At 57.8% G+C, this 19,282-nt stretch overlaps 1 protein-coding gene across 2 annotated transcripts; it reads left to right on the top strand.

Moving 5' to 3' along the window:
* The first annotated feature begins 1,491 nt into the window (after nucleotides 1-1,491).
* On the top strand, nucleotides 1,492-12,845 carry TMEM222 (transmembrane protein 222). Of its 2 annotated transcripts, none has more exons than XM_062190727.1 (6): nucleotides 1,492-1,695; nucleotides 7,436-7,520; nucleotides 8,702-8,733; nucleotides 10,577-10,673; nucleotides 10,754-10,884; nucleotides 11,914-12,845. In XM_062190727.1, the coding sequence occupies exons 1-6, from the start codon at nucleotides 1,502-1,504 to the stop codon at nucleotides 11,999-12,001; spliced, it is 627 nt and encodes a 208-aa protein (XP_062046711.1). In that variant the 5' UTR covers nucleotides 1,492-1,501; the 3' UTR covers nucleotides 12,002-12,845. The 2 variants fall into 2 exon arrangements, with proteins under 2 accessions (XP_062046711.1, XP_062046712.1); XM_062190728.1 differs by having other exon boundaries at nucleotides 10,754-10,875.
* Nucleotides 12,846-19,282: the final 6,437 nt, after the last annotated feature.

The following is a 19,282-nucleotide window of genomic DNA, read 5'->3' on the forward strand; positions in this document are numbered from 1 at the left end:
CATCCCATATGGGCGCCGGTTAGTGTCCCAGCTGCTCCACTTCCGATCCAGGCCGTGGCCTAAGAGAGCAGTGGAAGAGAGTCCAAGTGCTTGGGCCCCTGCACCCACATGGAGACCCGGAAGAAGCTCCTGCTCCTGATCAACCCAGCTCCAGCCGTTGTGGCCATTTGGGGAGAGAACCAGCCTCTTTTCGTCTGTAACTGCCTTTCAAATAAATAAATAAATCTCAAAAAAAAAAAAAAAGAATATGTGATCTACCCCTCAGCAATCTTAGACGGCATGGCCTGTGCTCCGTGCTGGCTGATGCCCATCAATGCCCGCACACAGCGTGGGGTCACAGGAGGGCTACAGCCATGCTCGGCGAGTTGGGAGTGGGTCAAGTTCATTTCAGCTGTGGTATCTGAAAGGTCTTTATTAAAAAATCCATTTTTGTTTGATACCTCAATCAACACCTAGTGGGAGTCCGCCCTGCAGAACTGTGCTAGCTACTGAATTCGGGAGCTTGAATTTCCATAGCAGACACACATCCCAAAGGCGCAGGTTAAAGCAACACAACAGGTCTTCTGCAGACCTGCCTTGGTGTTGGGGGGGGGGGGGGGCGGTAATCCAAGGGAAGGAAGGCGCAGCTCCCACCTCCTGGGGGGTCGCGTCCACACCCTCCTGTGGCCTTCCTGCCGGCCCCACTCCCCTCCCCACGGCCCCAAGATGGCCTTGGGCTGTTTTGGCATCCCTTAAAAGACCCAAAAAGGTCTGCACACGGCCTCTTTCTGAGTATGGCTGTGACGATGAACTTCCCTGAGCTCAGCTTTCCCGTTTGTACAAGGAAGGGATGGGACTCGCATCTAAGGTTTGTGATTTGCTCCAGCCAGGCACTGTCGGGCACGCCCCACCTGGCAAACATCAAGACTCAGCTCCTGCGTCTTCCAGTAAGAGACACACATTCTCTCTCTCTCTCTCTCTCTCTCTCACACACACACACACACACACACACACACTCTCATCTGCCCTCGTGCTACCACTGCCTCGTGAGGCCAGGAACGAAAGGAGCAAGGCAAATGGAAAGACTTGGGGTTCAGCCCTGGCCGCTGGCTTCGCCTCCTGAGCCTTCAGCCCACCTGCCGCAGGCTAACGCCTACACTCGCACGTCTAATCAGCGTGGGGGTCAGAAACAACGTATGGCCAGTGCTTGGCACCTAACAGGTGCTCAGTACATAAACCCGGTACCACAGCTCCTAGGAGCCCTCGACGCCCTGAGCCCGAGCGTTCTTGGCGGGTCTCCGGCGCCTGACTGCGAGCAGCCTGAGGGCATCCGCTCGGCCGCCGCGCAAAGACGCGGGCCTGGGCAGGTACCGAGGGCCCGGGAGAGCCTGGCCGGGCCCAGACGGACGCGGCTCCAATTCCCGGGGGGAAGGCCAAGCGGGCGGACCCCTCCTCCAGGAAGTGACGCCACGGGGCCGAGCGTCGCCGGAGCAGGGGCGGGCCGGGGCGGGGCGCGCACAGCATGGCGGAAGCGGAAGGGAGTTCTCCGCTCCTGTCGCCGCCGCCACCACCCCCGCCCGGGATGGCGGAAGTGGAGGTTCCGACGGCGGCCGAGACGGACATGAAGCAGTACCAGGGCTCCGGCGGCGTCGCCATGGACGTGGAGCGGAGCCGCTTCCCTTACTGCGTCGTGTGGACGCCCATCCCGGTGCTCACGTGAGTCTCCTCCGGCGTCCGCCCGGGGACCAAGAAGGTCCGGGGAAAGGCGAGGCTAGCGCGGCGTCCTCGGGTGGGCCCGGCCTCCCTCGGACCCACAGCAAGCCCTTGGCGGGGGTCCGGCCCGCACACCTCGTCCGGTCACCAGAACTCGCCGCTCGCGCGGTGCCGGTTTCCGCTGGTGGCTGCACGATTGCAGGCTGGCGGGAAAGGTCGGGTGGCTGGGAGGCTCAGCAGCTGCGGGCGTACAGGGGAGGAGGAGGGCTCTTCATTCATTCACTGGCGTATTCATTCATTGAGCAGATGCTCACATCCTGCTGGACCTGGAAACAAGGGTGGGTTTGGTTGGGGCCACGCCGCCTCCGGGCATCTGGGAGTCCAACCCCCTGTCCCACATAGCATCTCAACTGCAAAGGGGGCTTAGGTCCGAGGGGTTCCGCCTCCATACCAGCGTTCTTCCTGTGCATCAGGCTGTGTCATGTGGGGGGGTTCCTTTTTTTCTTTTTTAAGGTATTTATTTATTTGAAAGGCAGAGTTAGAGAGAGAAAGAGAGAGAAAAGTTTTCCATCCGCTGGTTCACTCCCCAAATGGCAGCAACAGCTGAAACTGGACCGATCTGAAGCCAGGAGCTTCTTCCTGGTCTCCCATTGGGTGCAGGGGCCCAGGCACTTGGGCCATCCTCCACTGCTTTCTCAGACGATACCAAAGAGCGGAGTTGGAAGCGGAGCAGCCGGGACTCGAACCGGAACCCATATGGGATACCGGCACTGCAGGCGGTGGCTTTACCCACTGTGCCACCGCGCTGGCCCGCCAGCCCGCAGGGGGTACTTCTTGCAGCCTTTCAGCAAGAAGCCTCTGGGTGGGGGGAGGTGACGTGCCCTCCTGCCTCGCCTTGACAGCCGGTGACAGCCACTCCTCAGCTGCTGGACAGTTTGCGAAGCTCTGACACCCATTTTCTCTGACTTCACAGCCAGGTTCACAGTCAGACTGTCTTCGGCTGACCTTCTTACAGCTTTCAGCGTGCTGGTCAGGTTCACATTCCCATAGCAAAGGCATGCCCGACTCTGCCTTCTGCCGGTAACCTGCTCTTTTCCGACCGCATCTTACCCCCCTCAGCCGGTGGGGTGGATTTGCTCCCCCATCAAAAACAGCCAGATGGTGGTGTGGAGAAGGATGGAGGCAGGTTTTTTAGGCTTTATATGTTGCTGGTCCTAAAATGACTTTAATCTTTTTATTGTGTTAAAATAATTGAATTGTTTTGTGCTTTCACATGCATTTGCACTTGCTTAAGAGCATCCAAGTCTGGGTCCTCTAAAAATATTTATGAAAGTGTGTTAATTCATTCAGCGTGTGTTTAGCACATTTGCTAAGACTCCCATGTGCCCGGATAGTTCTGGATGAGATAAGAGGATCCTGTGGTGCAGGAAGCAGGTATGGTGCTGGCACTTGTGTCTGAGTCAGGAGGAGAGGATTAGGTTTTAAGCACAAGCTCTAAAGAGAGAGCTCATAGTGACCTGTGTTAGGAGGAAAATGAAATGTCATGTGAAGGTGATTGGGAGGGATGCTCCCGCTGAAACCTGCCTTGCTACCCTGAGATCTCTGGCCATTCCCCGTTCTCAGAAATGCCGTGTGTGGCGTGGTCCTCTGCTCCGCAGAGAACTGGTAGCAATGTGATGTGAAGGCCCCACTGTTGCCAGTCATTTGAGCCAAGGCAGCTTGTGCGCATTTCTATTCAGATCTCTGCTCAGGAGGTCAAGAGAGCAAGATGGGTAAGGCACCACGCCCCCATCAGAGGGCTGTGCCCCTCACAGCGACTCCCCCTCCAGCAAGGGGGAGCGAGAAACAGGTGAGGTCACTTTTGAGGACGTGGCGCAGTGCTAGGAACGGACGTGGTGCAAGGTGCCCTCTGTCATGGTTGGGGCGAGGGGACCCCACCCCCACCAGAGATGTGGATAACTGCCTGGAAAGCCAGATAATAGCCTCTGCTATGAATAAAAACTGCAGGACTGGATGCTGACTCTGTCCTGGGTTCTGGTTCTAGTGCCACTGTCCTGTCAGATGTGCAAACTCCAGGCCTGGAAGACCTCGAGCCTGTCAATTATATGAGCCAGCCCAGTCTTCCCATTCAAGATCTTTGAATCTGTGGCTTCTCGCCCACTCACCAGCGGCACTGTGGTCAGGACCACCACCATCTGCCTGGCTGCAGCAGCAGCCTCTGAGCCGGCTTCCCTCCTGCCCACCACACCTCTCCCCATCCCATCCTCCAGAGACAGGCAACCCCCTTACTGCTCTGGGGTTTTGTTTGCTGCTTATTGATACCCTGTGCTTTCACAGGTCAAGGTTAAAAGTCGCTCTCTGTGAAGTCTGCTGACTCCACCCAGTGCCATATACCAGCTTCCCTGAGCGCACCACCTCCCTGGCTGCTTTGTGCTCATGTTCGGGTGTCCTTGACACCAGGACTGTAGCCTGGGGAGACCTTCTCCAGCTGGGCCAGGCTCTCTAGCACCCAGCCCTGTAAGGGCCATGGTTCTCGGGCTACAGACAGATCTGAGGTTCCTATGTATTGCATAATGGGGTCCATCTGAGATTGGGGAGGGGATGTTCTTTAATGCCCGTGGCTGCTAAAAAAAAAAAAGTGACCTTTTAATTCCTGGAATGTACCGTGCTTTTGTTCTGATCTCTACTCTTGCACATACTGTTTCTTCACTTCCTTATGCAACCTCTGAATTTTTTTTTTTAAAGATTTGTTTATTTATTTTGAAAGAGTTACAGAGAAAGGGAGAGACAGAGAGGTCTTCCATCTGCTGCTTTTCTCAGGCCATTAGCAAGGAGCTGGATTGGAAGTGAAGAAGCCGGGGCATGAACTGGCTCCCATTATGGGATGCCAGTGTCTCAAGTGGTGGCTTTACTTACAATGCCACAATGTCGGCCCTTAAACTTTCTTAATGAAATATAACTTAAAATATGTATATATTTATTTTATTTGAAAAAGTTACACAGAGAGAGAAAGGTCTTCCATCCACTGGTTCACTCCTCAGTTGGCCGCAATGGCCAGAGCTTTGCCAATCCAAAGCCAGGAGCCAGGAGCTTCTTCCAGGTCTCCTACGTGGGTTTAGAAGCCCATGGACTTGGGCCATCTTCTGCTGCTTTCCCAGGCCATAGCAGAGAGCTGGATTGAAAGTGGAGCAGCCAGGACTCGAACCGGTGCCCACATGGGATGCCAACACTGCAGGCAACAGCTTTACCTGCTGCACCACAGCACTGGCCCCAATAATTTTTTTTTTTTTAAGATTTATTTTATTTGAAAGGCAAAGTTACAGAGAGAGGGAGAGACCAAGAGAGATCCTCCCGCTGATTCACTCCCTAAATGGCTGCAATGGCCAGGGCTGTGGCAGGCTGAACCCAGTGGACAGGAGCTTCCTCCAGGTTTCCCACATGAGGTGCAGGGGCCCAAGAACTTGGCCAATCCTTCACTGCTTTCCCAGGTACATCAGCAGGGAGCTGGATTGGAAGTAGAGCAGCCAGGACTCAAACCAGTGCCCATATGGGATGCCAGCACTGTCGGCTTGCTTAACCTGCTGTGCCACAGTGCTGGCCCCATGTAAGGTATAGTGCAAGGTGCACAAATTGTCAGTGTGCAGCTCTGTGTACATCGTGTAACTAGTATGTGCACAGGTGGCGAGCTCATTTCCAGGACCCAGTAGACCCCTTGTACACCCTCAGCCAGTTCTCCAAGGACAATCTCTCTCTCTCTCTCTCTTTTTTTTTTTTAAGATTTTATTTGAATAGTAGAGTTAGAGAGAGAGGTCTTCCATCCACTGGTTCACTGCCCAGATGGTTACAATGGCTGAAGCAGGGCCAAGCTGAAGCCAGGAGCCAGGAACTTCTCCTGGTCTCCCATGTGGGTGCAGGGGCCCAAGCCCCTGGGCCATCTTCCACTGCTTTCCCAGGCCATAGCAGAGAGCTGGATTGAAAGAGGAGCAGCCAGGACCCGAACCAGCATCCATATGGGATCCTGGCAGCACAGATGGTGGCTTTACCAGCTACGCCACGGCTCCGGCCCCGACAACTTCACTTTTGATCTCTAGTTATAGGTTAGTTTTGCCTTTTCTTTTCTCTTTTTTTGAGATTTATTCATTTGAAAGGCAGACTGACAGAGGAGAGCCAGAGAGAAATCCTCTATTTACTGACCAAATGACCACAACAGCCAGGGCCAGACCAGGCCACTCCAGTTCCTGGGAGCCAGGAGCTCCTATCTGAGTCACCTGTGTGGGTGGCAGGAACCCAAGTACTTGAGCCATCATCCACTGCCTTCCCAGGATGCATTAGCAAGAAGCTGGATTGGAAACTGAGCAGCTGGAACTCAAAGTGGTGCTCTGATATGGGAAACAGGATCCTAGCAGCAGCTTTGCCTGCCCTGTCACAGTGCCCACCCCTAGTTTTATCTCCGCTTGAACTTTGTATAGATGAAATACTACATTATGTAGTATTTGAGTAAGTTTTCTCTCACTCAGCCTCACATCTCTGAGAGTCTGTTGTATGTAGCACAAGTTTCACTTGTTATGTGTTATTTCATATATGAGTACTACAGTTTACTTACCTATTTTACTGTTGGACCTATGAATTATTTCTAGTTATTTTCTAATCATCTCTATTAAAACATCATTTGCATTCAATAAGATGTACACGTTAAGAGTACAGTTCAGGGGCTGGTGCCATGGTGCAGAAGATTAAAGTCCCAGCCTGCAGCGCCAGCATCCCTATGGGTACTGGTTTGATTCCTGCTGCTCCACTTCCAATCCCACTCCCTGCTAATGCTCCTGGGAAAGAAGTGGAGGATGGGCCAAGTCTTGGGCTCCTCCACCCACATGGGAAACCCAGAAGCTCCTGGCTCCTGGCTTCGGATCGGCGAAGCTCTGATGATTGCAGCAATTGGGGAGTGAACCAGTGGATGGAAGACCTCTCTCTCTCTCTGTCTCTTGCTCTCTGTAACTCTTTTTTTTGTTCGTTTGTTTGTTTTTTGACAGGCAGAGTGGATAGTGAGAGAGAGAGACAGAGAGGAAGGTCTTCCTTTTGCCGTTGGTTCACCCTCCAATGGCCGCTGTGGCCGGCGCATCTCGCTGATCCGAAGCCAGGAGCCAGGTGCTTCTCCTGGTCTCCCATGCGGGTGCAGGGCCCAACCACTTGGGCCATCCTCCACTGCCTTCCCGGGCCATAGCAGAGAGCTGGCCTGGAAGAGGGGCAACCGGGATAGAATCCGGCGCCCCAACCGGGACTAGAACCCAGTGTGCTGGCGCCGCAAGGCGGAGGATTAGCCTGTTAAGCCACAGCGCCGGCCTCTCTGTAACTCTTAAAAAAAAAAAAAAAGAAAGAAATTCACTCAAAAAAAGTACAATTCAATTAGTTTTGGCAAATGTTTCCCACTTTTTTTAATTTGAAAGGCAGAGTGAGGAGAAAGAAACAGGTCTCGCATCTGCTGGTTCACTTCCCAGAGGTGGGGACTGGGTGCTCTCATTCCCCCGTCCGTTCAGTGTTGTTCTGTCAGCTCCGGCTATCCTGGGGTGGAGTGGGGGGTTCTTCACATTGCTGTCCCCTTGGACAGTCATCCGCAGCTGCCGCTGGGGACACCTGCGGCAGACACTCATCCCACAGCGCGTGTTCGCGTACTTCCTCTTGGGATGTCTCCAGTGTCTGACTGGCTGAAGACCCTGACCCGTCCCTTCCTTGTCCTTCCCTGCAGGTGGTTTTTCCCCATCATTGGCCACATGGGCATCTGCACATCCACAGGAGTCATCCGGGACTTTGCTGGCCCCTACTTCGTCTCAGTGAGTCCCTTCAGCCCCTCTGGAGGGGTCCAGGGCTAATGAGGGAGGCTTCCTGTCTTCCTATCTTCCCGATCCAGGAGTCACAGACAACACAGAGCCCCAGCCCCCGGCCCTGTGGCCCTCCCCAGCGTGTGACCCTCTCCCCCTTCTCTCGCCTCCAGGACAGGCCGGGAGGGCACTGTGGCCAGAAGGATTCTTAAGTAACTGCCCTAGCCCTTGCCCCCACCCCTGGGGTATGGAGACATGGGTAGGGGTTAGAGGCAAGAATGGAGAGTCAGACCATCCAGGAAGCACATCTCTGGACCTTCAGAAGGTGGGAGTCACCGCGGGCGGCAGTGGAGGCTGACATGGTTCCCTGGGGATGGCTGCAGAGAAGAGGGGGTGCCCTGTTCCCCTGGGATGGACCAGGCCTGCCCCCCCCCCCCCGGCTAGTTTCTGATGAGCATGCATGCACCATTTGCCTGTGTCCAGGTGCCAGAGGCTGGAATGAAGGAGAGGAGGCACCCGTGGGTTTATATTAATAGGTGTCACGATCGTCTCAGCACAGCAGAAGTCTGTCACTTGGCACTTGAAAACGCTTTCACACACACTGCTTTCACTACCTGTTTTTTGGGGGGTGTGGGAGGGAGTAATTCCTCTTGGACCAGCTCTGTGTGCAGGGTCTCCCTGATTCTGACCCTCAGTCCAACTGCGCATAACTCCCCAATCCCCAGGTCTTATGTGGGGAGTTTGGGACTTGGCTGCCGAGTCGCCCCCACAAGAAGTCTCTGGAGGCCCAGAAGCCCCTGGCGTGCTCAGAGGCTCCACCCACAGAGATTGGCTCCATGTGGGCTGCTGAAAGGAACCATCTGCCCGTGACTGAGTGTCAGAGAAGAGTGACCAGAATACCAGGAAAAACAAGAGAAGGGCAAGAGAAGTCCCTGGGTGCCAGACAGAGGGCGAGGTGGAGGTGACAGGAGCCCAGGCTGCGGCCTCCAGTGCGGTGCCCTGTGTACTTCTGCCCTCAGAGGAGCCCCGATCGGCTCTTCGGATGCCATGGCAGCCCCGAGCAGGCCTGAGCCTCGCTCCCGCCCGTGCCAGGCATACTGCCATCCGTGTCCCTCCGCTTCAGCCACTGACCCAGGTTTGTCATCCACCTGGATGTGGGTTTCCTGCTGACCTCTGCTCTTGTCTCTTAACAGGAAGACAACATGGCCTTTGGAAAGCCTGCCAAGTAAGTGACGAGCACCCGTGCGACCGGCCCCAAGGCTGGCTTCCTCCTGCCTGGGCCAGACCAGGCCTGCTGGGGTACACCAGGGCCAACACCCTGAGGAAGGGGTGTGGAGGGGAGGGAGGGCCAGGTGTGCCACAGCAGAGCAGCCCTGTGCTGGCACCTGCTGTGCCAGTCCTGGCTCAGGCCTTTGCCTGTGGCCCATCCAGGCCTTGCCTCAGCTCTGCAGGTCATGCTTTTGACCCCAGGCCAGGGTAAGGAACGGGAAGAGACTGGGTCTGGCGTTCATGCCCACGCCTGGCCCTCCACAGCCCAGACTCACTCCTGCCCCTGGGAGGGGGCACTGGAAGCGTTCAGGGAGGCAGTCAGGCCTCGGGGGGGTAGTGCTGCTTTAGTTGGGGACCTCGTTTTTTTCAGCCTGCAGGACTCAGCTGCAGGCCTGGTGACAATGCATCAGCCGTCAGTATTCTCAGAAAAGCGTCCAGTGCCCTGTCGCCCAAGGGTGCACCAGGGCGCCGGGGCTGAGGAGGAGGTGGTGACCCTCGTGGCAGAACCAGCTCGCAGCACGGCTCCCAGCCCTGTTCTGTCTTCCTCAGCTGCTGGAAACGTGGGCCACGGGTCTGGGCCAGGAGTGAGCGGCCAGGCTACCTTTTTTATTTTTTTTTTTTTAAAGATTTATTTTATTTATTTATTTGCAAGGCAAAATTACAGAGAAGCGGATACAGAGAGAGAGAGGTCTTCCCTCCAGTGGTTCACTCCCCAAGTGGCACCAAAGGCCGGAGCTAGGCTGATCCTTAGCCAGCAGCCAGGAGCTTCTTCCAGGTCTCCCACGTGGGTGCTAGTGGCCAAGTACTTGGGCCATCTTCTGCTTTCCCAGGCCATAGCAGAGAGCTGGGTTGGAAGAGGAGCAACCGGGACTAGAACCGGCGCCCATATAGGGTGCTGGCACTGCAGGAGGCTGCTTTACCTGCTACGCCACAGCGCCAGCCCCCAGCCTGCTTTTCAAAGACAGTTTTAAGGAAGTCCTTCCCCAGGCAGGAGCCCTGAGCAGCCCCTCCCCGCCCAGCAGCCAGGGCGCACTGACCTCCCAGTGCTCCCGGGCAAGGGCCCACGGGGGCGTAGCACTGCCTGCAGCACCAGTTCTCGCCCGACCTGGGGACCAGCAGTCAGCTGCCCTGGCGTCTCTCCCACTGTGCCCCCCCTGCCTTCTGCCACCTCTCCTGAACACTCCAGCAGGAGACTCTGGGACACGTGGCAGGGTCTCACCTCTCACCGAGTGCACAGTGTCCCTTCTGCCCGGAGCACGCCCCTCCCGTCTGCCTGGCTGCCTCAGGAAGCTGCCTCACGCCTCACCTTGGTCGGTTCAGGCTGCCGTCGCAGAGCGTCGTAGGCTGGTGTCTTAGAACCCAAACTTGTGGAGGCCGTGAAGTCCGGGCGAGGCAGTAGTGGATCGCGTGTCCGGCCAGGGCCCCCGTGCCTTCTCATTGCCTCACACAGTGGAAGGGGCCCAGGCGCTCTCTGGCCTTTCCCTCGGGGCACTAATCCTGTTCGTTTGGGGCTTCACCCATGACCTAATCACCCCCAAAACCGCCACCAATCCCCGTAATGCCATCACCTTGGGGGTTAGGATTGACCTTAGGGGGCCAGAGACGGGCGGCAGCACCATGTGACCAAGTGAGTGCCATCCCCCAAGGTCTGGCATTGCACTATGCGCCTCCTGAGGAGTTGGAGTTAGCTGCCCTGGGTCAGGCTCACCCCACGGCCTTGGCAGCCAGCTCTGGACCAGGCAGAGAGAACTCTGAGAACATTAGAGCTGAGCCAGCGCCCAGAGTCCCTCTCTCCTCAGGTACTGGAAGTTGGACCCCGCTCAGGTCTACGCCAGCGGGCCCAACGCGTGGGACACGGCCGTGCACGACGCCTCAGAGGAGTACAAGCACCGCATGGTAGGGACCAGCTCTCCTGAGGCAGGGCCAGGAGGGAGGTTCCGCTGCAGCCGTCCTGACCCAGCCTTTCCTGCCCACAGCACAACCTCTGCTGTGACAACTGCCACTCCCACGTGGCGCTCGCCCTGAACCTGATGCGCTACAACAACAGCACCAGCTGGAACATGGTGACGCTCTGCTTCTTCTGCCTGCTCTATGGGAAGTACGTCAGGTAAGCAGCCCTTTGCACACTGTCCACGAGGCCCTCTGGGCTGCTCCCCAGTCAGCAGGGACAGAGCAGATGCCTGTTGCAGCCGTGAAGGTTCTAGAATGTTGAGCCGAGTGCCCTGTGCTAAAGTCCACCTCCACTTGGGGGTCCCAGGCCCAGCTCTGCTCCTTGCTTCCACTGAGGCCTCTGCACGCTGCAGCTGTCCTTGGGCAGGTGGGACAAGGATCCCAGCTCCTCTGAGTCTACTCAGGCAAAGGGAAGAAGTAGGTCCCCATGGGAGGACGTGGTGGCCTGTCAGAGGTGAGGTTCCGGGCAGGTGGACCCAGTGGTGACCCAGGCAGACCTGGAAGCTGCTGTCTGATGCTTGTGGGGTTGGAGGCATTTGTCCCAGTTCACAGGTGAAGAGGGAGCTCTGGGAACTTGGGTGAGCTGCCCGTGTCCCAGCAGGGCCCCGACTCGGGAGCCTGGGAGCTGGCCTGGCTGCCCCTCCAGGCTGTCCTCCTACCTGTCATTAAGCTTGTCATTAAGCTTCTGAAAAGGGGACTAGCGGGAAGGCAGGTCCAGGTCCCCTGAGAACAGAACTGTGTTCATGTTCACGGAGACTGAGGCAGCGCCAGGGTGGAACCCAGCCACGCCCTCTACCAACAACTCTCGTCCTCACCCCCACCTTGGGGGCCCCCATTGTGAGGGCCGTGGACTGAGGACACTCGTGGCCCCACACTCGCCCTGAAGCTCCTGGTTCCCTTGCTGGAGGCCTCTTCCCAGAGACAGGTGCTTAGGGACAGAGCACTGAGGCCAGGGAGCTGAGCTCGTCTCCTGCCCAGCCAGTGAGGGGTCAGTCGGCACCTGGCACGGCCCCTCTGTGGGGGAGACGTGTCTGGGTCCTGTCTCTTGATTGACCAAATCTGGGGCCAAGGGATCCCAGGGGCCTCCTCAGGGGCGGCAGCGCTGTTGAGGTCCGGGAGGATGGTTTTGTGAGCCACACACCTGCTCACCTGGCTGTGCCCACCCGTGCTATCCTCACCCTGTCAGCGTCGGAGCCTTCGTAAAGACCTGGCTGCCCTTCCTGCTTCTCCTGGGCATCGTCCTCACCTTCAGCCTGGCCTTGAACCTGCGGTGATGGCTGCCAGAGGCCCTGAGCCCACCAGACCCTCAAGAAGGCAGCTGCTACCCTTTTTGGTTCCAGATTCTCCTCATCCCCACGGGCAGGGTTGGCCTGCTATTTCGGACCCATGGGTCTGGGCTGGGTGGGATGGAAGGGCTGAGGGTGCGCGTGAGACAGGGTTGGGTGTCCGCTTGCCCTGCCACTCACCAGCCGTCACAAGCGCCCTGTGCCTGCCCCGGACTCGTGATCCCGCCCCTGTAGCAACCTCTTGGTTCGTCTGTTAGAAAAGCTGCAGCTGCGCGGTAGAGCTCCTCTCACCACTGCCTGCTGGGTCAGCCCAGTGCCAGGAGGGAAGGACGTTTGGCCCCAAGTTCAAGGCAGTGCAGAGATGGCAGCTGGGTTAAGAGCCTTCCCCCGCTGTTAGCTCCGTGGTAGGGTGGGGCCCACTGAGAATCTAAGCTGTCCTGGAGCCTTGGCCGCCTGGGCCCCAGGAGTGGGCCTAGGGGCTGGCTGGGCCCTCCTTCAGTGCCTGCCAGCAGCTGCCCTTAGGGCAGTTTGGGCCCCACCTGCCGGCAGCCTCCTCACCTCCCTCTGCTGGGACCTCCCAGCACTCGGTTTTGGGGCCTGGCTGGTGGGGTGAGGCAGGGCTGGCTTGTGCGGAGTGGCCCTCTGTAGAAAAGGCCCAGCTGTGGACGTCCTACGGGGGTGGCATCCCTTAAATCCAAAACGTGGGTGTGCTGTCAGCAGGAGGGGCTGCTTGCTCAAGTTGTCAAAGGGCCCTGTGCTGCCCACCTCCCCCCACTCCATGGTCCCTTTGTGAGGGGCTCCTGAGCAGGACAATAAAGACCTGTGACTCTGATGCTGCCCTGTCATTGTTCCCCTCTGTGGCCACTCACCCCTTCGCTTCCTGTCTCCTGGTACCTCCGCCCCCTGGCTAGGGCAGTGGCAGGGGAGTGGGGTCTGGTTGCTAGCAGGCATGCCTGGGGCAGGCCGTGGGTATCCTGCTCTGTGCCTGGGCTCAGGGGTTCCCGCCATCCCACATCCACTGTCTCAGGCCTTGTCCTTGAGGCGAGTGTTGGAGCCCCTCTCGCACTCCCTGTTAACAGGGAGGAACTTGGCGGCAGGATCGGGGTAGGGGCTGAGCAGCCCTGGCCATGTGAGCCCTGTCCCACCCCCATGGCGTCCTCTGCACAGCCTGCGCACTTGCCTTGCTCTCCTATTGAAATCCTGGCCGCCTTCCCCAGGCCCATCTTGAAAGTGGCTTTCTTGGGGCCAGCGTTGTGGGTAAAGCCGCTGCCTGCAATGCTGGCATCCCATATAGGCTCCAGTTTCATGTCCTGGCCACTCCACTTCCGATCCAGCTCCCTGCTAATGACCTGGGAAAGCAGTGGAAGATGGCCCGAGTCCTTGGGCCCCTGCACCCGTGTAGGAGACCTGAATGACGCTCTCAGGTTCGCCCTGGTCCAGCACTGGCTGTTGCAGCCATCTGGAGAATGAATCAGTGGAGGGAAGATCAATCTCTCTCTCTCCCCTTCTCTCTAACTCTGAATTTCTAATAAATAAGTCTTTTTTAAAAATTGGAAAGTGACTTCCTTGCTGAAGTCTTTCCCAGCCTTGCCTGTGTGTCTCTTCCATTGAGCCAGCAGAGAATTTGGCCTGACTCCTGTGGGCTGTTTGCACAGCCTACAGGGGCTGGAGTGGACAAGCTGTACTTGCTGGCCGGGGGGCTGCCCTGGCATTTGCCAGCTCCCCCGGACTCTGCGGTGCTGTGGCGTCCACACCTGCGACTTCACCAGGACCGGCCGGAGGTGTCCCCTCTCTTCAGAGCTCTTCCCTGCCCTCTGAGTGGCTGGGGGCGGGGAGGTGAGGTAGGGTTCCCAAGGACAGTCACAGCAGGATGGGGAGAAACATTTCAAGGCTGGCTCCAGTCCCACAGAGCTTAACATTTACCTTGGGGAGACAGGAGGTAGCAGGTGCCGTGGAAACTGCCAACAGTTACTGCGGGCCTACTGTGTGCAGAGCCTTGAAAGAAAGGCGCATGACTGGCCTGCAAGGTAGGTGCTACCCTGCCTGCCCTTGTGCCCAAAACAGTGAGCGCACAGAGAAGATGGTTTGCCCAAGGTCCCAGAGGTGGCAACAGTGGAGCTGGTCCAGAGCCGCCTCAGAACCGCCCGGGGAGCTGGCGGGGGGGGGGGGGGGGGGCTGTGTCTGCGGAGCAGGAGGTGCTGTGATCCAGAGGGACGGAGAATGGATGCTGCTGGAGAGACGCAGTCCAGCGGCGCTGTGGGATGAGGGAGACGCCCTGATCCGAGGCCAGGTGGGGGCCGCATGGCAGAGGCACGGGTGTGGAGGGGCCGGGAAGGGGAGTCTAGCTAAAGATCTAAGGGTTCAGGTGACTAGGGACCATCAGGCCGAGGCTTGGGCAGCCCAAAAGGAGGTGGGGCTGTTTGGGAGGCAGTAAGGTTCTTAGTGATGGTGCCTAGAGGACACTGGGTTGGTTTGGAGTAGATGTGAATGGGCCAAGGGTTACCTGGCTGGGCTGCTGGCGCCTTCCAATCCGAGGAGAAGCGAAAGTGTGTGGGAGGGGCCCTCTGCTGGCAGTGCAAACCGAGCTGGTGTGGGGCAAGCACCAGAGAGGAGGAAGCCGAGCAGGAAGCGAGACCTCGGCGGTTGGAGGGTGGGCAGAGAAGGGGAGCACGCATGGCAAAGGTCCAAGGCCTTGGGCAGCTGGGGCCAGGGGCAGGGTGAGGGGAGCTGTTGATAGGCGTGGGGATGGACGTCGCAAAGGTTTCAGGTGGGGAGGGTGTGGATGAACTCAGGCTGGGAGCACAGCAGGAGAGTTGGTGGGAATAGTGACCAGTCACAGCTGTGGGAAGCACAGAACCCGCAGCTACGCAGAGCTCGATGCCTTCCCGTCTCCGGGGAGGGGGCTGGAGAACATCCGGGGGAGCAGGGGCCCGGATGTGGAAGTGGCGGGGCTGCTGCTGACCGCTCCCCTCCCATCTGGAGTCGTGACCACTCCCATGGTGGAGAGCTTGTAGGGGTCTCAGTTGTAGGGATGACCCCTCGCTGAACAGATGAAGAATGGGCCCAGCATTGTGGTTCTGCGGGTGAGGCCGCCCACCATTTGTGACAACAGCATCCCATGTTGCAGTGCTGGTGAGTGCCGGTTCGAGTCCCAGCTGATCCACTTCTGATTGCGATTCCTCCTGATGTTCCTGGTACGGCAGTAGACTATGGCCCAAGTACTTGAGAGCCTGCCTCCCATGTGGGAAAACCAGATGGAGTTCCTGGCTCCTAGCTCCAGCCTGGCCCAGCCCTAGCTGATGGGGACATTTGGGAAGAGAACCAAAGTATATCCCCCCTCCACTCTGCCTTTCAAATTAATAAATTAATTTAAATAAGGTAATAAATAAAAGGGGCTCAAAATTACTGGCACAAAATGGAGGGCTGGCCCTTGGGCTGGGGACGGAAGAGAGGCCCCTGCGTCTCAGGGTGGGGGTGACGTTCAGACACCTGGCTCTGGTCCCATGATGGGGGCAGGCAGAGAGGGGTTTTGTTCAGAACCCACCCCTTGCCTCTCCCTCTCACTCCAGGGTCTGTGAGGCGCCCTGTCACCGAAGCCTCAGGAGTAGGGAAGTGGATTGAGCTAGATCTGGGGGCAGCCAGTGGTTTGGGCGTGGCCTCTTGTGCCCACGACCAGAACAAAGCCCCACAGGTTCAAGTCCCAAAGGCTGTGCAACCCAGGGCCCACACCTGCTATGTTCTTAGAGTGTGCAGAATCCAGGGGCTATGGGGGGCTTCCCATAGAGGGGGTGAGGTCCTCCCTCTAGCACTCAGATGGGGCCCAGGATGGCAGAGGGCGGGAGAGAGCTGCTCTGCTGTGGCCAGCACTCCCCAGGGGGTGCGCGTGGGCACCAAAGGGTCAGTTGGGCTGTGTCGGACAGGGGACACCTGGCGCCTGCCATCTACCAGCTGTACCGGGCACTCCTCTCCCTCACAGCCGCCTTGCCCCTGCTACCACTGCACAGCAGGGGGCTGCAGCTCAGAGAGGCTCAGAGACTTGCTGTGGGTCACACAGCAGCAGACAGGAACAGTGCTCAGGGATGCCGAACTGCAAAGCCTGCACCCCCTCCATTTCCGTTCTTAGAAAGACCGGTTTCTAACTCCGCTTTCAAAGCAAGTTGCTCTCAGCTCCTCTGTGGGCAGGGTGGGGACCCTATCCATTTTACAGATGGGCCAGCCAAGGGGCTGGAGCCAACTCCAGTTACCCAGGGAGTCTGCGGTGGAGCTGGGGCCAAGCCCCAGACCTCTCCGGCCCACCCATCAAGTGCGCTCTGGGTTCCGAAGGCCGCTGTAGGGCGCCCCCACCCTGGGGAGCTGGGAGTCCAGGCCCGGTTTTGCATCAGGCCCTGCTGAGGTGTTTCCTCCTCCTCCTCCTCCACCTCCTGCTGCTGGTGGGGCAGCTGCTGGCTGTCGAGTCAGCCTTAGTCCCCTGCTGCTCTTCTGGTCCCTGAAACTCGGCAGCCAGGGAAGCCAGGGTCACCGCCACCGCCGTCCTCCCGTTCTGGACTCAGGTAACACACCTGGGGGCCCGGCCCTGATGAGGACCAGGCACTGCCACCTGGAATCCTGGGCACCTCTGGCCCCCGGGGCCCTTGGGGAGTGGGGAAGGGACCTCCAAGTGGAGGGACAGACCCTTGCTCCCGAGGAGTTGGAACAGCAACAGGGGGGAGGGTCTCGCTTGCGCCTCTGGGAGGAGGAGGGACCACTGGACATGGGGGCTGCTGGGGACACGGGGCTCACCCACAGCCCAGCCAGGCAAAGCCCACCGTCCCACTCACACACACCTGTCAGCCCCCTTGGCACAGAGCACACAGCGTAACACACAACACACCGGACAGCACACAGCCGAGTCACAGGGACAGCGCAGGAGGAAATGCACATGCAGCACACACCCACACGGCACTGTCGCCAGAACTCACTGGACACCCTGCACAGACAGTGGAGTCTGATCCCTTGGCAACATGACACAAGCTCCTAGACCCCACACCCACCCTGCCCAGCACAAGAGAAGGGAGGCATCCACCCACCCCAAAGAGGAGCCCACCCTGAGTGTGCGCCCCCCAGCACCTCGGGCACCGAAGCTCAGGAAAATGTTCTTGCCCAGCACCCAGTGTTCACCCTGTGTCCTACGCAGTATAGACTTGCAGAAACTCCAGGCCCTCAGAGGTAGCCCCAGAGGAGGAGGCTCGCTGGGGCTTGGGCACTGAGTCAGCTGGGAGGAGACTGCGTGGCGCAGGCACAGGGCACAAGCCAGGACCTGCCATCGAGATGCCCTCTTCCCATCAGCTCCACTGCACAGAGGGGCGGGACAAGAGGAGAGGCCGCCCAGTGGGCTCAGGTCACGGCCATGTCCGAGTCTTGGGCCCCTTGCCACGTCCACATGCCCCTCAGGGCTGAGCAGATGTTTTCCTCCTGGAATCACCATGGTACCTGGGCACCAGCTGCTTTGCCAGCCTGGGCCTCCACCTCCAGGTCCCCAGCCAGGTCTGAAGTCAGAGAGTGGAGGAGCCCTGTGGCCAGAGGCGCCCCAGGCTCCAGGCGAGAGAGCAGGGCTGAAGGCCTTGGTGGGAGTGGGTGCAGCAGTTACCTCTGGGGAGGAAGTCGGGGGTGTGAGCTGGGGCGGAGGTTGCCTCACACAGGAAGGGCAAATGGGCAGGGCGGAGATCAGGGTGCAGGGAGGGAACCCAGATTGGGAGGTTCCTAGATGGGAGGGAAGCAGATGTGAGGGGTGTGGAGGGGGAGGCTTGTGTGTATACATAACCATGTGTGTACAGGTCCATTTCAGCAGGTGTGTGTGTGTGTGTCTGGATGTGGGTTGTGTGTGCATTACTGTGTGTGTGCAGGTCCATTTCAACAGGTGTGTGTGTGTATGGGTGGTTGTGTGTGCAATGCTATGTGTGTGCAGGTGTACTTCTGCGGGTGTGTGTGCACACACATGTCTGGGAGGTGGTTGTGTGTGCATTACTGTGTGTGTGCAGGTATATTTCTGCAGGTGTGTGTGTGTGTATGGGTGGTTGTGTTTGCATCACTGTGTGTGTGCAGGTGTATTTCTGCAGGTGTGTGTGTGTATGGTGGTTGTGTGTGCATTACCGTGTGTGTGCAGATCCATTTCAGCAGGTGTGTGTGTGTGTATGGGTGGTTGTGTGTGCATTACTGTGTGTGCAGGTGTATTTCAGCAGGTGTGTGTGTGTGTATGGGTGGTTGTGTTTGCATCACTGTGTGTGCAGATCTATTTCAGCAGGTGTGTGTGTGTGTGGGTGGTTGTGTGTGCATTACTGTGTGTGTGCAGGTGTATTTCAGCAGGTGTATGTGTGTGTATGGAGTTTGTGTTTGCATCACTATGTGTGCAGGTGTATTTCTGCAGGTGTGTGTGCACACACATGTCTGGGAGGTGGTTGTGTGTGCATTACTGTGTGTGTGCAGGTGCATTTCAGAAGGTATGTGTGTGTGTGTATGGTGGTTGTGTTTGCATCACTGTGTGTGCAGGTGTATTTCTGCAGGTGTGTGTGAACACATATATCTGGGAGGTGGTTGTGTGTGCATTACTGTGTATGTGCAGGTCCATTTCAGCAGGAGTGTGTGTGTGTGTATGGTGGTTGTGTGTGCATTACTGTGTGTGTGCAGGTGTATTTGACTGTTGCAGCTTTACAAGGACTGGCTTTGAGGGTGATGCCCTGTTCCTACCTCAAAGAGAGTCACAACCCCATTAGGTGAGCAGTGTGTGCTGAGGGTCTGTGTGATGTGTGTGCATCCAGGGATATGGACTTGTCCTGACTTCTTACACAGGTGAAGCTGCCTGGGTGAGCCCCATCTCCCTGTCAGGGTTAATGTGTGTGCCCTTATTTGGGGCATGGGTCTGGGCCAGTGTCTCCATAGGGCCCTTCGTGGGGGCCATGTGACATGCACAGGTATCTGTGTATGTGTGTGACTGTGGCAGTGTGTACTTATATGGGTCTGTGTGTCTGTGTGTGCCATTCTGTGGCTCTCTGGGTGTGTGTGCCAGTCTGCACACTTCTCCAGGTGTGTCCCTGCACCAGCGAACACGTGTGCCCTTCACCACACTTTGACCTCAGCCTTCCCAGGGTTGTCCCCTACGCACCACCAGGGCAGCTGTTCGGGGCGATACTCACAGTGGGCATCGGGATGTGTCATACTGGGCCAGGGCTTGACCTGACCCTTGCTGTGCCCCCAGGCAGCTACGCATGCCCAGCTGGGGCACAGCTCCAGCTG

This window comes from Lepus europaeus, chromosome 5, assembly GCF_033115175.1.
Source record: "Lepus europaeus isolate LE1 chromosome 5, mLepTim1.pri, whole genome shotgun sequence".
Lineage (NCBI taxonomy): Eukaryota > Metazoa > Chordata > Mammalia > Lagomorpha > Leporidae > Lepus > Lepus europaeus.

Excerpts from the sequence above, each read along its gene's own strand:
- TMEM222 (XM_062190727.1), top strand. The coding sequence starts at position 1,502 with ATGGCGGAAGCGGAAGGGAGTTCTCCGCTCCTGTCGCCGCCGCCACCA. Across the intron at positions 10,674-10,753 it reads AGGAGTACAAGCACCGCATG|CACAACCTCTGCTGTGACAA; the intron begins GTAGGGACCAGC and ends TCCTGCCCACAG. Across the intron at positions 10,885-11,913 it reads CTCTATGGGAAGTACGTCAG|CGTCGGAGCCTTCGTAAAGA; the intron begins GTAAGCAGCCCT and ends TCACCCTGTCAG.